Genomic DNA, 14,742 nt, shown 5'->3' on the forward strand with positions numbered 1-14,742 from the left:
GATGTATGCTGATGGATAATAATTAAAGCTCTCCGGAATCAGGGAGCCATTTATTGAGACCCTGGTTGGCCACATTACAAGTCCCTCCCTCTACCTGTCTAAATGGAAATTTTGATCTAATATTTTCTTAACTCCCACTACATAACACACACGTGTTAAACACTTCACCTGTTCCCCTTTTCTGCAGAACTGACTTACTCCTGTAATCTCTTTTTATGGTAGAAGAGTTTAGGGTAGGTCATGTTTTGGAGCATGTATCATTCAGAGGATGAGGAGGATATCAACTGATGGTTTTACAGGCCCCCAAAAAGCTGCCTGTTACCTCACATTGATGAACTATCTCCATTTTCCCAGTAAGTTTTCCAAGAAATATGGTTTTCTCCACATTTTTTACCTGAGTCTTGGGAGATATGGTCATCCTGAGCACCCTGGCATTTCTTTCTTCTGCATTGCAGCAGCAGCTCTGGGGGTCAGGGTCCCATTTGTTTGTCTTTTAGTTGTACAGGGACTGCCTAGGTCAACAAAGTGGGCTGGCATGCCACTTAGTGAAGCAGTTCTTGTTTAGACCCGCAGCTCCAAGCCCAGACAGGATGAGTGGGGTGCGGGAAGAGATGGATAGTAGGGACAAAATAGGAGGAGGTAATAAGAATGGGGAAGATAAGAAGGTTAATTAGAGTGGAGAAGAGTCTTGGGGAAGAGGAAAGATGTATATACAAGAGGAAATGAACATGTATGTACAGCACTACGCTGAGGAAGAGAAAAAAGGAGGGATCAGGGGGAAAAAGTGAGTTGACACAAATGGAGGGAGACAGGAAGAAGATATTTTTTTCCAAGAGAGAATTCAGGGAAAAAGGGAGGTTAATAAAGAGGCCAACTTGAGAACACAATAAAGAAGATGCAGAAGAGTAAGAAGAATAAAACATTTTAAATTTACTCACTGTGATTTTGCATATCTGAGGGGAAAAACCCATAACATTCCTACAAAAGACTAAATGCGACAGCTAGATTTACTCCTGTTTAAAACTGGAAATTGTTGTTGTGTTTCTTTCCCCGCAGTTGACAGACCAGTTAGAGTGTATGCAGATGGAATATTTGATCTCTTCCACTCCGGCCATGCTAGAGCTCTTATGCAAGCCAAAACTTTATTCCCGAATAGCTACTTATTAGTAGGAGGTAAGATTCTAAGATTGCATTGTTGCCATGTTCTCAGTTGCTTATATCCTCTGTTTGAGCATATTTTCCTGTCTCAGTAGTGTTTTATGCCTTAAAAAATACTCCATCTTAAAGTTATGTCAAACAAGGTAAGAATGAAGTCAAACTCTGTTTTCAGCTCCATATGCACAGTTCCCAAAATGGAGATGTCTGCATGTTTCTGAGGGCAGAATGTCTCCATATGAGTTTTCATCTTTTTATTTACAAGCTCAGGATTATAAAAAAAAGGTAAAATTCTACTGCTCAAACATTAACAAAGTATGACTCAAGAGAGTTCATTAAAACATTCAAATGAATAGTATGAGACATTATTTTGTATTATTGCCTCAGCCCTCCAAAAAGTGGAAAAGCAATATCTCATTCTTATTTACATTTTGGTTTTACACTTAAATTATTTTAATTCATATGGAGGTAAGGGGAAGATTTATTCAATAATGGAGGAAAAGCTTGAGAGAATTTCTGATGTTTTTCCAGTTCAACCAGAGAGAGTAGAGGGAAAGCACTGCTTTTTTTAGAGACTATTGTCTCAAACTGGGGAGGGAGCTATTAAGTGAAACCCTGGCTTCTCTTTAAAAGTTAATGGCAAAATTCCCACTGAGTTCAATGAGGCCAGAATTTCACTCACTGTTCTGTTGTGGGGGCAGCAAGCTTTCAGCCATCTTCATCAGCTTCTCCTTGTGTTGTCTCTCGGTGGGTGTGGAAAATTGTCAACCATGAATCCTCACATAAAATTTGCACTGAACCAGAATCCACGAAAGCTCATGATACCATCTACATGTTTTGTTAGTCTATAAAGTGCTACCAGATCAGAATCTGATGTCACACACCTCATTGAGTGCATCTTGTGGTGCATTCCTCCCATTTAGTATGCAATTCTTGTTTCTCTCCTAAAGACAGAAAGAGGCACATCTTTATTTTGTTTGAAAACAGAATGTATCTCAAACAACTTTAAAATAATGATATTGACCAGAAAGTGCTTACTAGCCAGAAGCACGTATAGTGCACAGTTAATATGGAAATGTGGTGTTAATTGTTTGTATGTCAGTTTGCAGTGATGATCTAACCCACAAGTTCAAAGGCTTCACTGTAATGAATGAAACCGAGCGGTATGAGGCACTCAGACACTGCCGCTATGTAGATGAAGTCATCAGAGATGCTCCATGGACACTCACACCAGAGTTCCTAGAAAAACATAAGGTACCATTTTTCCCAGACTTCTTCCCTTCCCTCTGTATAGTAACTGCTGTGTACACAAAGGATTGCCACCAGAAAAAAGCCACTGAGCCTTTAAATGTCCCTGCCTGCCTTCCATCCAAGAAAAACAGAAAATTTTCTGTTTTTTTTAACCGGACAGAAGATGCAATTACCGGACTGTCCGGGCCAAAAACGGACACCTGTCAGCCCTATGTACACATAACAAGGGTACAAGATACTGGTAGCTGGAATACAGTAAGTAATTCAACTCCCAACAGCCAATTGTTACAAAGCACCTGCTAGTTTTAAATTTTAAAAAAACCCTTTGTTTTCTGACTCTTTGATTTAAGTAGAAGTGGGCAGGTATTCTGTTTTTTGGAGACTGACTCAAAGTACTAGCAGGTCAATAACACACTGATCTGTAACAACATAGAACACTCTTCTCAGATCCCAGCCTTTTGGAGCTAAGCGCACATCAGGGATTTATAGCATGAGACTTTCCAGGGGTTTGAAAGGAACAGGATTAAAAATACTCACAACTTGCCAGGTACTCCTGTGTTTGTTAGTTCATACTGTCAAAGTATAACTCCCAAGGCCCGTGTTCCCTCTAATTTTTTATGTCTATGTGCAGAATAACTTTTGCTATGTGCACAACTATGGAGGTGATATATCACATAACAAAAGTAATTCCACATATGGACAAGATGGCAGGGGTGGTACCAAGGGTGGGATGTAGGAGGGAGCTCAGGGCTGGGGCAGAGAGTTCGGGTCCAGGGTGAGGGCTCTGACTCAGTGTGCAGGCTTTAGGGTGGAGCTGGGAATGAGGGGTTTGGAGTGCAGGGTGAAGCTGAGGGGAGGAACAAAGTGTCGAAGAGCCGAGGGAGTGCTTTAGCTAAGGATGTTGGCTCTGGGGTGGGGCTAAGGATGAGGGGTTTAGTAAGAAGGTTGCCCCAGGAAGAGAAGACCACCCCCCAGTCTTCTCTCACTGCAGCAACTTGGGGTCAGGTGAAAGGAACCTCTCTACAGTCACTGCAGCTTTAGTGGGCACAGCCAGGGGAGAAGTGTCTGGCCCCTAACTGGGGCAGGTGCAGGCTAGGCTGGGTGGGAGCCAGGGAAGGGGCACTTGTCCTGTGACAGTGGCAGCTCTGGGTTGGGCACGTGGTCAAGAGAGAGGCACGCTTTTCAGCCCCAGCATGATGCAACCAGCCCAACATGGTGCCCCTTTCCACGCCCCAACACAGAGCTGCCATAGCCAGGGGGAGAGGTGGTGCTCTGGGCTGCCACCCTGCACTCCTGCACAGGGTTTGTTAGGCAGCTGCGCAGCTGAGAGAGAACTTAGCCCAAGGCTATAATATTACAAGTAAAGTGTACATTATCTTCTTGATGTCATGGAAAGTGAAATCTACTAAATTAGCACGGAGAAGTATTTCTTAGGATTATGATTAAAGGTATGATAAGAGATCATGGTGGTATCCCTCATCTGAATTAATTGGTTGTAATGATTAGATGCTTATTGTTAGCATCACTATAAGAAATAAGAATACTCTTTATTTGTTAATGTTCAGGAGCAGATATAAGAGACTACTCTAACGATAAATTATTTATGGCCATGTCTACACTACAAAGTTAAGTCAATCTAATACAGATGGCACAGTAATTACATTATTTATGTGTGTCTGCTCTTGGCTTCTTGTGCCAGCAGTACATATCCTCACCTGGAGCGCATGCACCAATTGAATTGACATTGTAGGGTTTTGGGGGACAGCTTTTGGAAACTAGCAATGGTTGATGTAGTGTTTACACTGATGCAGCATCAACCTAACTATATCAACACTATCTCTGTGCCCCTTGCAGAGATGGAGTTATTAAGTCAGTGCAGTGGGCTAGTTATATTGGAAGGAGCAACATTTTAGCATAGACACTCAGGGTGTGTCTACACAGCAGCGTTATTTTGGAACAACTTACGTTATTCCAAAATAATAAAAAGCAAGTCTATGCTGCAAGCCATTATTTCAAAATAATGTTGAGCTGGAGGACTTCTTACTCCAACTCCTGTAACCCTCATCATTTCACAAGGAGTAAGGGAAGTCAAAGGAAAAGTGTTCTTCCTTCAACTTCCTGCTGAGTAGAAAACGCCAAAAGCTGATTTAAGCAGTTTCAACTTCAGGTGGGCAATTGACATAGCTCAAGTTGAGTCGCTTATTTCGGCTTTAGCCCTGCTGTGTAGACATGCTCTTATAAAGGTGGGTTGATATAAGTTGCCATGCATTGACCTAACTCTGTAGCACAGACCAGGGCTCATCAGTCTCTACGTAGAGGATGGAGACCCGAGGCTCAATTGTTTGGTGTGTTTGAGCTAATTAGCATAGGAGGATCCTCAGGTGGCATACAGCTGCTAAAGAATTAATTGTACCAGGGCTATCATTTCCTATGGTTCAAGGAGTCAACTGTTCTTCCCGGGTATGGTCTTTGCCCTCCTCAAACTTTTCATAGTTCTCTGTGCTCTGATGTTGGTTTCCCTGCCCCCCAGATTTTGCAGAATATAATGCAGTCCCATATAATCTTCTATACACTGACAAAACTTGGCCCCATTTTTCTGAAATGATGCCCCTAAAATGCACCCACAAAGTGCAGATGCAGAAAGGGGAAATGGACTTTAAAAACCTGGTCCATGCATTCTGATAAAGTCCTATTCTGCTGCTCCCACTGAAGCAAATGCAAATCTCCCAATGATTTCCTTGAGTGCATTCGTCAGCCAAAAGTATGCACATGTGTCACTGTCCTCCAATGGATGAACTTCAGATCTGTTCAAGTGCATGTGAGGTATTATACATATTAGTGACTGTCAGGCAGTGTATATAAACCCAAATGCAACTACAAGTCACTGGCTGTAGTTTACTTGGCTCTAGTAAAATAATCCTTTTTTAACAAATCTACAGTTCGATAGTTTTTAGATCAACAAAACACATTCACACAAATATGGGATGCTCTGAACAGAAACCCTGCTTCTTCAGTTTTAAAAGTTGACTTAAGTCTGCCACTTAAGTTAAAAGAGGGCTCCTGTAGGTGACAGCAGCAGCAGTAGGTCCCTTATCCTTTGTGAGCAGAGGATGCCATCACACACAAAGCCAGGGTATGTGACACCTGTGCTTTTGGGCTATGTGTACACTACCAGGTTATTTTGAAATAAGTCATTTCCAAATAATAACTCCCCAAATAACTATTTCAAAGTAAGCCTATTCCTCTTCACAAGCAGGAGTTATTATTTTGAAAAAACAAGCTCATTATTTTGAAATAACGGGCTTGGTAGTGTGGATGCTCACCTTGTTATTTCAAAATAAGGGAAGTTATTTCAAAACAAGTCCCCAGTGTAGACATGCCCTTGGAGCCAAAAGTCCTGAATTCCATTACCCTTCCATATTGTGTCCTCTGTTGCAGCACCGGGCAATGTTTTAAATAGTACCTTTCAGATGAGACTCTCTCAGGCAGGCATATGCAGTTCAGAAAAGAATTTGCCCTTCCAAAACCAGTACAAATTCCTTGATGCTTGCATCTGATTACTTCTTTTCTTGTATCTTTTGCAGATTGATTTTGTAGCCCACGATGACATCCCATACTCCTCTGCTGGCTCTGATGATGTGTACAAGCACATAAAGGAGGCAGGTGAGGGCAATTTTCCATTTTAATTGTATCCATTACAGTCTTTATTTGAAGCCCATCTATTTAAAGCTCATCTTGTAATCTCACCTGTTGGGAGAGGAAAAACGGAGATAAGCGCATGTTCCCTTCTGGCCTGTCAATAAAAAAGTGCTGCTGACTTCAGCAGAAAGGTCCATATTCTGAAACCACCAGTGATGCCCTTGGCTGGATAAACAAAAATAGGTTACACCTGTCACCTTCAGGAAACCATTCAGTACAGGCCTGTACGCGGGGGAGGGGGGGGTGCGAAGGGTGCAAATGCACCCCACATAATGATCCAGGGACTCTTTAATGGCTAAGGGGGTTTCGGGACTGTCCAAGGCAGGGGAAAGAAATCAGTGTTTTAAGTGAGGGGAGGGAAGGCGCCCACCGTACACAGAGACACCCGCCACACTGGGACCCCCAAGCCCACCAGCGTCTCCCAGATGCTGGGTTCACCAGTTAACTAACAAGCTTGGAGTTGCCCCATGTGGGGCCAGGAAGCAGTGGCCAAGCATGCGAAGCACAGCTCCAGGGGAAAGGAGATTCAGGTGGCGGGTGTTTGTGCTGCGCTCTGAGGCGAGCAGACTATTCCCTCGCCAGGTGGGGACAAGTCCTGAGCCACCAAAGTGGCCTCAGAGCAGCCCAAGGAAGAGCAAAGCCCCCACCAGCCAGTCTCTGGAACATCACATCTTCCCCCCCCCCCTCCTCCCGGACCCTGCCTGCCACGCAGTGGGAGAGGGAGCCAGCGAGCACTGCAGGTCCCAGGCTCTGGCTGCCCCTTGGAATGCATGTGGCCAGGCACTGCAGCTCGGTTCCTCCAGGAAGGCACAGCCCAGTTCTGAGCTCACCGGTGGGTGGCTACTTGCAGGCTCACCAGGAAGCAGGCCCTGTGTTCCCACAGCCATTGTCTAGGGAGAAGCACATTACCCCCTGCCTGTCCCTGAGCACTCACTCCCTTGGAGCCCCCAGTGATCCCCTCGGGCTAGGATTAGAGCAAGGGACAATTTCCCTTTGCACCACCGTGCTAGTAAAGGCACTCTGTGGGATTGGAGGTGCCCTGGGTGCAGTGCTGCAAAGCGAGCAGTGCTGGAGCACAAAAGTTTGGGTACAAAGTGTCCCAGCAATGATGGGCACCTGGTGGGGGAACACGGGTTTTCCTAGGGCAGGAGCTGGGTTGTGGCTGCTTCTCTGGGGCTGGTTGCTAATTAGCTCCCTGGGGTCACTGGGAGGCAACAACCCGCAAGGCTGCTGGGCCTTCGCTTGGCTTTGCGTGTCACCTTAAACCTCATACACATGTCCCTCAGTGAGCTACAGCCTCTGTGTGTGTGTGTGTGTGACAGAGAGAGAGATCACCATGGCCTGCAGAATGCCTGTGTCTGTGTGCTTGCACATGTGATCACAGTGGCCTGCAGCGTGTGGGTGTATGTGCAATCATGGTGGCCTACAGAAAGAGAGAAAGAGAGAGGGGGGTTGTGTCTACATTGGCAAGATTTTGCACAAAAGCAGCTGCTTTTGTGCAAAAACTTGCTGCCTGTCTACACTGGCGGGGAATTCTTGCGCAAGAACACTGACGTTCTAATGTATGAAATCAGGGCTTCTTGCGCAAGAACTATGAGGCCCCCCCTCAGGAATAAGCCCTCTTGGGCAAGTGTTCTTGCGCAAGAGGCCAGTGTAGACAGGCAACATGAATTTCTTGCACAAGAAAGCCCTATGGCTAAAATGGCCATCAGAGCTTTCTTGCGCAAGAGAGCATCTACACTGGCACGGATGCTTTTGCGCAAAAGCACATGCCAGTGTAGATGCTCTCTTGAGCAAATACTCTAACGCAAAAACTCTTGCGTTAAAGAGTATTTGCGCAAAATCTTGCCAATGTAGACGTAGCCAGAGTGTATAACAAAATCATTTACCAATCACTGTTTCCACTCAATTGTTTTATCAACCTCTCTGATGCACACTTATTGCATGACTATTTTTGAACTCCTTTATATTTAAAAAAGTTGCAGTCCACATTTACAAAAAAAGCACGCCCCAACCCCCGGAAATTCCTGTGTCCAGGCCTGAATTTGTCAAGAAACATTCCTGCCAGGATTATTGTTTTGACTAGGAATTTATGTCCAATGTACGCATGGTACCATGTCCAACATTCAGTCCCCTGTTTTCCCTGGGCTAAGGTACAGCTCTATTGTGATCTACAGGTGTGACTCCTATTATGGGGAAGCATACTCAGTTAGCAATTAAACCATCCTCCTTTACACCAAGGCCCCTTTACCTAACTGGCACTGCAACGGGGCTTTAAAAAAAGTGTACAGGGGACTTGAGATACATGAGGAAGAGGCTCATAATGAGCCACTCATTCATGTCTTACTTTAAGAGGCCCTTTTTATGTTCCTTCTCCAACCAGAGTGCATCTCTAAAATATAAAGCAGAGAAGAATCTGACTTGTAAATGGAGCAAATAGTAACCGATCTTGCCCTGGAGGGCAGGCTTGATTCTCCACTGCCTCACAGCTTTTACATGTGTAAGTGAGAGGATTCATTGGTTCTGATAACACTTTTCAGCCACTTTGCACAGGAGTAAGGCAGTGAGAATCAAACCTTCTTCTTCGTAGATGTCCATGGGAGCAATTGAGACCGGCTGAACATAGCTTTCATTCCTGGGGTGCGATGATTGGTGCCTAGGTGTTTTCAGTGCAGAGTCCCAGGCTGTGGAATTGCTCTCTTACTCAGTTCATCGGGGACTCACTTTGGTGGCCTTAGATTCTGTCAGCAGTAGGAGTCTTGCCAGCAGAGGTTTCTTTGGCATACACTGAATCAGTGCACCCACCAGCCACCCTGGCCATATCTGGTCCTTGAGTGACACTGAAAGCTCATCACCTAATAAACCATCTTGTTAGTCTTTAAAGTGCTACATAGTCCTATTTTTTGTTCTCCTTGGGGCTGTACTTGCCCTCTTCAGGGCCAGTAGTGATTATACCATTGCAGTCTCTACCCCACATCCTTCAGAGGCTGCTTTTCACCACCAGGGCCCTGTATCCAATACTTAATCAATGCCACTGCAAAATATAGTATTTTCTAGTCTTGTTTTTCTTGTTAACTGTTTAGTTTATGACAGATAGATAATGACGGAGTATGGATTTGTATGCGTATGCTGGTAAAGATATACGGTACATGTCACAATAATATTATAGGCAGAACTGGTAGCATCCTCTAATATGAAGGTTGCCTGACACTTCCCTTTATAAGATCATGGTTTTGGTTGCTTTATAACTGTCAATCTGAATTCATTTAGGCTGAAATGATTCCCATGCTAGGTATCCCCCTCAGGTTGAATTTTTTGAAATGTGTCAGCCAAAATGGTTTGGCCATTTCCAAGAACAAGGCTAGGGGAAAACACATGGTTCTGCTTATATGAATACAATGCGGTGACCTTTTCTATGAGAAGCTATTATGTCCTTATACTGTGGAGCAGGGACTTGAAATCTGACAAGCCTGGGAGGCTGACCTGCTGAGGAACTGAGACCCGGAGCTCCAAGGCTTTTGTCTCTCTTACAGCCTGCTGCATGGGCTGCTGAGGAGCAGGGGCGGTCCGTGGATGTAGGCAACCTCGGCAGTTGCCTAGGGCACCACGTTTAATGTCATGCCATTGAGGAATATGGAGGCGGGGGTGCCAATCGGGCATTCCGCCTAAGGCGCCAGTTGCCGGCAGCTCTCCTCGAGCTGCTCCTGCTGAGGAGCCAGAGAGTGAGGCGGGAAGAAACTAGAATGGTTCCAAAATCTACATGGCAGGAAGGGTTCTGTTGGAAATGTGCCTGGTTTCTGGCAGAAGTTCATAGGAATTGAACTGTCTTCACGAAAGCAAGCTTAATTAACATTGAACAGGCTACCTTAATTCTGGCATTTCCTAACTTTTGAGTGCTTGACTTGGTAACTTCAATTATGTTCTTTGTGTGATTTTTGGTATACATAAACACAATGGGATAGGTTTTCAGAAGAGCTCAGATCCCATTTGTCGCAAGAATCACAGGTCCGATGATGCATACTCAAGGGGGGAAGGACAGAACCAGGTGGACAGTTTTATCAAATAAAAATTATTTATTTATGACAGTGGTGAATTTATAGTATTTATTCTAAGATTTTTAATAGACCGTGTTAATAATGAATTTACAGTATTTATTATATTTATTCTATGATTTCTAGTTAAACGTGTCAAAGATATAAGGATGGGAACGGCAAGGGGAATAGTCTCTAATCTTAAAATATCCAGCTACACTAATTAAATAACAGTGACAACTACAAACTCTATCATAGAATCATAGGACTGGAAGGGACCTCAAGAGGTCATCGAGTCCAGCCCCCCTCCCTCAAGGCAGGACCAAGCTCCATCTACACCATCCCTGACAGATGTCTATCTAACCTGTTCTTAAATATCTCCAGAGAGGGAGATTCCACCACCTCCCTTGGCAATTTATTCCAATATTTGACCACCCTGACAGTTAGGAATTTTTTCCTAATGTCCAATCTAAACCTCCCCTGCTGCACTTTAAGCCCATTACTCCTTGTCCTGTCCTCAGAAACCAAGAGGAACAAATTTTCGCCTTCCTCCTTGTGACACCCTTTTAGATATTTGAAAACCGCTATCATGTCCCCCCTTAATCTTCTTTTTTCCAAACTAAACAAGCCTAGTTCATGAAGCCTGGCTTCATAGGTCATGTTCTCTAAACCTTTAATCATTCTTGTCGCTCTTCTCTGTACCCTTTCCAATTTCTCCACATCTTTCTTGAAATGTGGCGCCCAGAACTGGACACAGTACTCCAGCTGAGGCCTAACTAGTGCAGAGTAGAGCAGCAGAATGACTTCACGAGTTTTGCTTACAACACACCTGTTGATACAACCTAGAATCATATTTGCTTTTTTTGCAACAGCATCACACTGTTGACTCATATTCAACTTGTGGTCCACTATGACCCCTAGATCCCTTTCTGCCATGCTCCTTCCTAGACAGTCGCTTCCCATCTTGTATGTATGGAACTGATTGTTCCTTCCTAAGTGGAGCACTTTGCATTTCTCTTTATTAAACCTCATCCTGTTTACCTCTGACCATTTCTCTAACTTGCTAAGGTCATTTTGAATTATGTCCCTATCCTCCAAAGAAGTCGCAACCCCACCCAGTTTGGTATCATCTGCAAACTTAATAAGCGTACTCTCTATCCCAATATCTACATCATTGATGAAGATATTGAACAGTACGGGTCCCAAAACAGACCCTTGAGGAACTCCACTTGTTATCCCTTTCCAGCAGGATTTAGAACCGTTAACAACAACTCTCTGACTATGGTTATCCAGCCAATTATGCACCCACCTTATCGTGGCCCTATTTAAGTTATATTTGCCTAGTTTATCAATAAGAATATCATGCGAGACCGTATCAAATGCCTTACTAAAGTCTAGGTATATGACATCCACCGCTTCTCCCTTATCCACAAGGCTCGTTATCTTATCAAAGAAAGCTATCAGATTAGTTTGGCATGACTTGTTCTTCACAAACCCATGCTGGCTATTCCCTATCACTTTATTACCTTCCAAGTGTTTGCATATGATTTCCTTAATTACCTGCTCCATTATCTTCCCTGGGACAGACGTTAAACTGACCGGTCTATAGTTTCCTGGGTTGTTCTTATTCCCCTTTTTATAGATGGGCACAATATTTGCCCTTTTCCAGTCTTCTGGAATCTCCCCTGTCTGCCATGATTTTTCAAAGATCATAGCTAAAGGCTCAGATACCTCCTCTATCAGCTCCTTGAGTATCCTGGGATGCATTTCATCAGGACCTGGTGACTTGCTGACATCTAACTTTCCTAAGTGATTTTTAACTTGTTCTTTGTGTATCCTATCTTCTAAACTTACCCTCTCTCTGCTTGTATTCACTACGTTAGGCACACCTCCAGACTTCTCGGTTAAGACCGAAACAAAGAAGTCATTGAGCATCTCCGCCATTTCCAAGTTTCCTGTTACTGCTTCTCCCTCCTCACTAAGCAGTGGGCCTACCCTGTCCTTGGTCTTCCTCTTGCTTTTAATGTATTTATAAAAGGTCTTCTTGTTTCCCTTTATGCCTGTAGCTAGTTTGATCTCATTTTGTGCCTTTGCCTTTCTAATCTTGCCCCTGCATTCCCGTGTTGCTTGCCTATATTCATCCTTTGTTAGTTGTCCTAGTTTCCATTTTTTATATGACTCCTTTTTTATTTTGAGATCATGCAAGATCTCCTTGTTAAGCCAAGCTGGTCTTTTGCCATATTTTCTATCTTTCCTACACAGCGGAATTGTTTGCTTTTGGGCCCTTAACAACGTCCCTTTGAAATACTTCCAACTTTCCTCAGTTGTTTTTCCCTTCAGTCTTGCTTCCCATGGGACCTTACCTACAAGTTCTCTGAGCTTATCAAAATCTGCCTTCCTGAAATCCATTACCTCAATTGTGCTGGTCTCCCTTCTACCTTTCCTTAAGATCATGAACTCTATTATTTCATGATCACTGTCCCCTATACTGTCTTCCACTTTCAAGTTCTCAACTAGTTCCTCCCTATTTGTTAAAACCAAATCCAGAACAGCTTCTCCTCTGGTAGCTTTTTCAACCTTCTGAAACAGAAAGTTGTCTCCAATGCAGTCCAGAAACTTATTGGATAGCCTGTGCCTCGCTGTGTTAGTTTCCCAACATATGTCTGGATAGTTGAAGTCCCCCGTCACCACCAAATCTTGGGCTTTAGATAGTTTTGTTAATTGTTTAAAAAAGACCTCATCCACCTCTTCCACCTGGCTAGGTGGCCTGTAGTAGACTCCTAGCATGATATCACCCTCATTTTTTACCCCTTTTAGCTTAACCCACAGACTCTCTACACAGCTATCTCCTATGTTCATCTCCACTTCAGTCCAAGTGTGTACATTTTTAATATACAAGGCAACCCCTCCTCCCTTTTTTCCCTGTCTGTCCTTCCTGAGCAAGTCGTACCCTTCCATACCAACATTCCAATCATGCGTCCCATCCCACCAGGTTTCTGTAATACCAATGATATCATAGTTGTATTTATTGGTTAGCAATTCCAGTTCTTCCTGCTTATTACCCATACTTCTCGCATTTGTATATAGGCATCTAAGATACTGATTTGATCTTGCCTCCCTGTTGTGCCCTGACCCTCCTTTCTCCTTGCCATTATAGGCTGTAGTCCCCCCCATTTCCAACCCATCTCCCAGTCCCGCACATGCAGCACTTACCTGTGGGCTTTGCTCACCTGCCCCCGAAAAACCCAAAACATGTACTACCCAAAACAACTACAACACTAAGCTTATACAAAAAGAAAAAATCAAATCATACATACCAACTTACACAGCACACGGAACATTTCACTTCGGTTCGGTTGTGAAGGCCTTGGTTACGCCCGAGAGTCGGGGGAGGTGGTTGGTTGGTTGATCAGGCCGGCAGCACTTTGAAGTATACGAGAAGGCACACGCACGGTGGTACGTGTGTTGTGAAGACCTCCTAGAGCGAACTGTGCGATGGATATTTATCCCCAAATCTGCACATCGCTTTCCCGCGCTTGCATATTACCATATATGGCCCAATGGTCAACAAGGTGGGGGGGTCTGTGTCCCAGGGGTTGGGCCGAAACTGTGCAGGTTTAATTCGACCAGGTAAGCCCCACAGCTCTCACGCCAAAGTGGGAGAATCTGAGGCTATTTTCCCCTTTTCACACCTTCCCTTTTTCTAAAGGCAATGGTATGCAGGAAGGGTGCGGCCGGTTTCTCCCAAGGAGTACTGCAGCCCACTATAGCAAGAGCGGCCTGGCCAAACTTTTTTACTGGGGGGGGCAGTTTCTTTTCTCTAACACCATTCAGGCACCTAAATATGTAGCTGGATTTTCAAAAGTGTTGAACACCGCGGGGCTTCTACTGAGAGCAAACTGAGCATGTTTGAAAATCTGGCCACTGCGCATCATCTACAAAGTTCCCATTGGCATAGGAATATAAAGTTTTATACAAGCCCTGGGTTTATTTTATCTGGCAGCTGTTTTCCCCTCACCTTTACTTTAGCAAAAAACGCATTAATTGTATTTCAAAAATTGTTGATTTTTATAGTACTCAGCATCATCGCCTCTCATCTGCACCTTGGTGAACTACATCTGTATGGGGAGATCCATACTGGACTATCTTTTCCCTAGGAAGGTTCATCCATTAGATGTTGCTATGAAACACAGACAGAAAAGGCATCAATTTCTATTACTATTTTTTGTAAGGGGGAAAACACGCTTTTCAAATCTTCTTTATACATCATAAAGCAACAAAAATAAAGGACACCAACCAATTTTCCCCTCTCCACACACCACTTTGAAGTCATATAATTGGCAGAATATTCCACCTTCTGTGGAAATCAGATAACCTTTTACTCTAAATGAATGTTATCATGATAGGGTGTTGCTCTTTTTCTACATCATACACATAATTTAAAAAAATCAATCCTTTAAATGCCTGGCTGGCTTCTATTAATATTGTGTCACTCACTGACTCACTGTATCTACTGAGTTTACTCTCTCACACCTCTCTCTCCTCCTTGCCAGACAAAAGATACGCTGTGTGATCTGTGGATTCAGAGGCAGTAGATCCAGTGCAA

General features: G+C 43.9%; 1 protein-coding gene across 3 annotated transcripts in view; it reads left to right on the forward strand.

Moving 5' to 3' along the window:
* The window catches only part of PCYT1B (phosphate cytidylyltransferase 1B, choline), a 51,650-nt gene that overhangs the window by 14,854 nt on the left and 22,054 nt on the right, over positions 1-14,742 (forward strand). For all 3 annotated transcript variants that reach the window (XM_006112515.4, XM_025190250.2, XM_006112516.4), the window contains exons 3-5: positions 1,057-1,173; positions 2,258-2,409; positions 5,991-6,069. In XM_006112515.4, coding sequence (XP_006112577.1) covers positions 1,057-1,173; positions 2,258-2,409; positions 5,991-6,069 — 348 coding nt within the window. The remainder of the gene's footprint in view (positions 1-1,056; positions 1,174-2,257; positions 2,410-5,990; positions 6,070-14,742) is intronic.

This window comes from Pelodiscus sinensis, chromosome 1 (assembly GCF_049634645.1).
Source record: "Pelodiscus sinensis isolate JC-2024 chromosome 1, ASM4963464v1, whole genome shotgun sequence".
NCBI classification, from domain to species: domain Eukaryota; kingdom Metazoa; phylum Chordata; order Testudines; family Trionychidae; genus Pelodiscus; species Pelodiscus sinensis.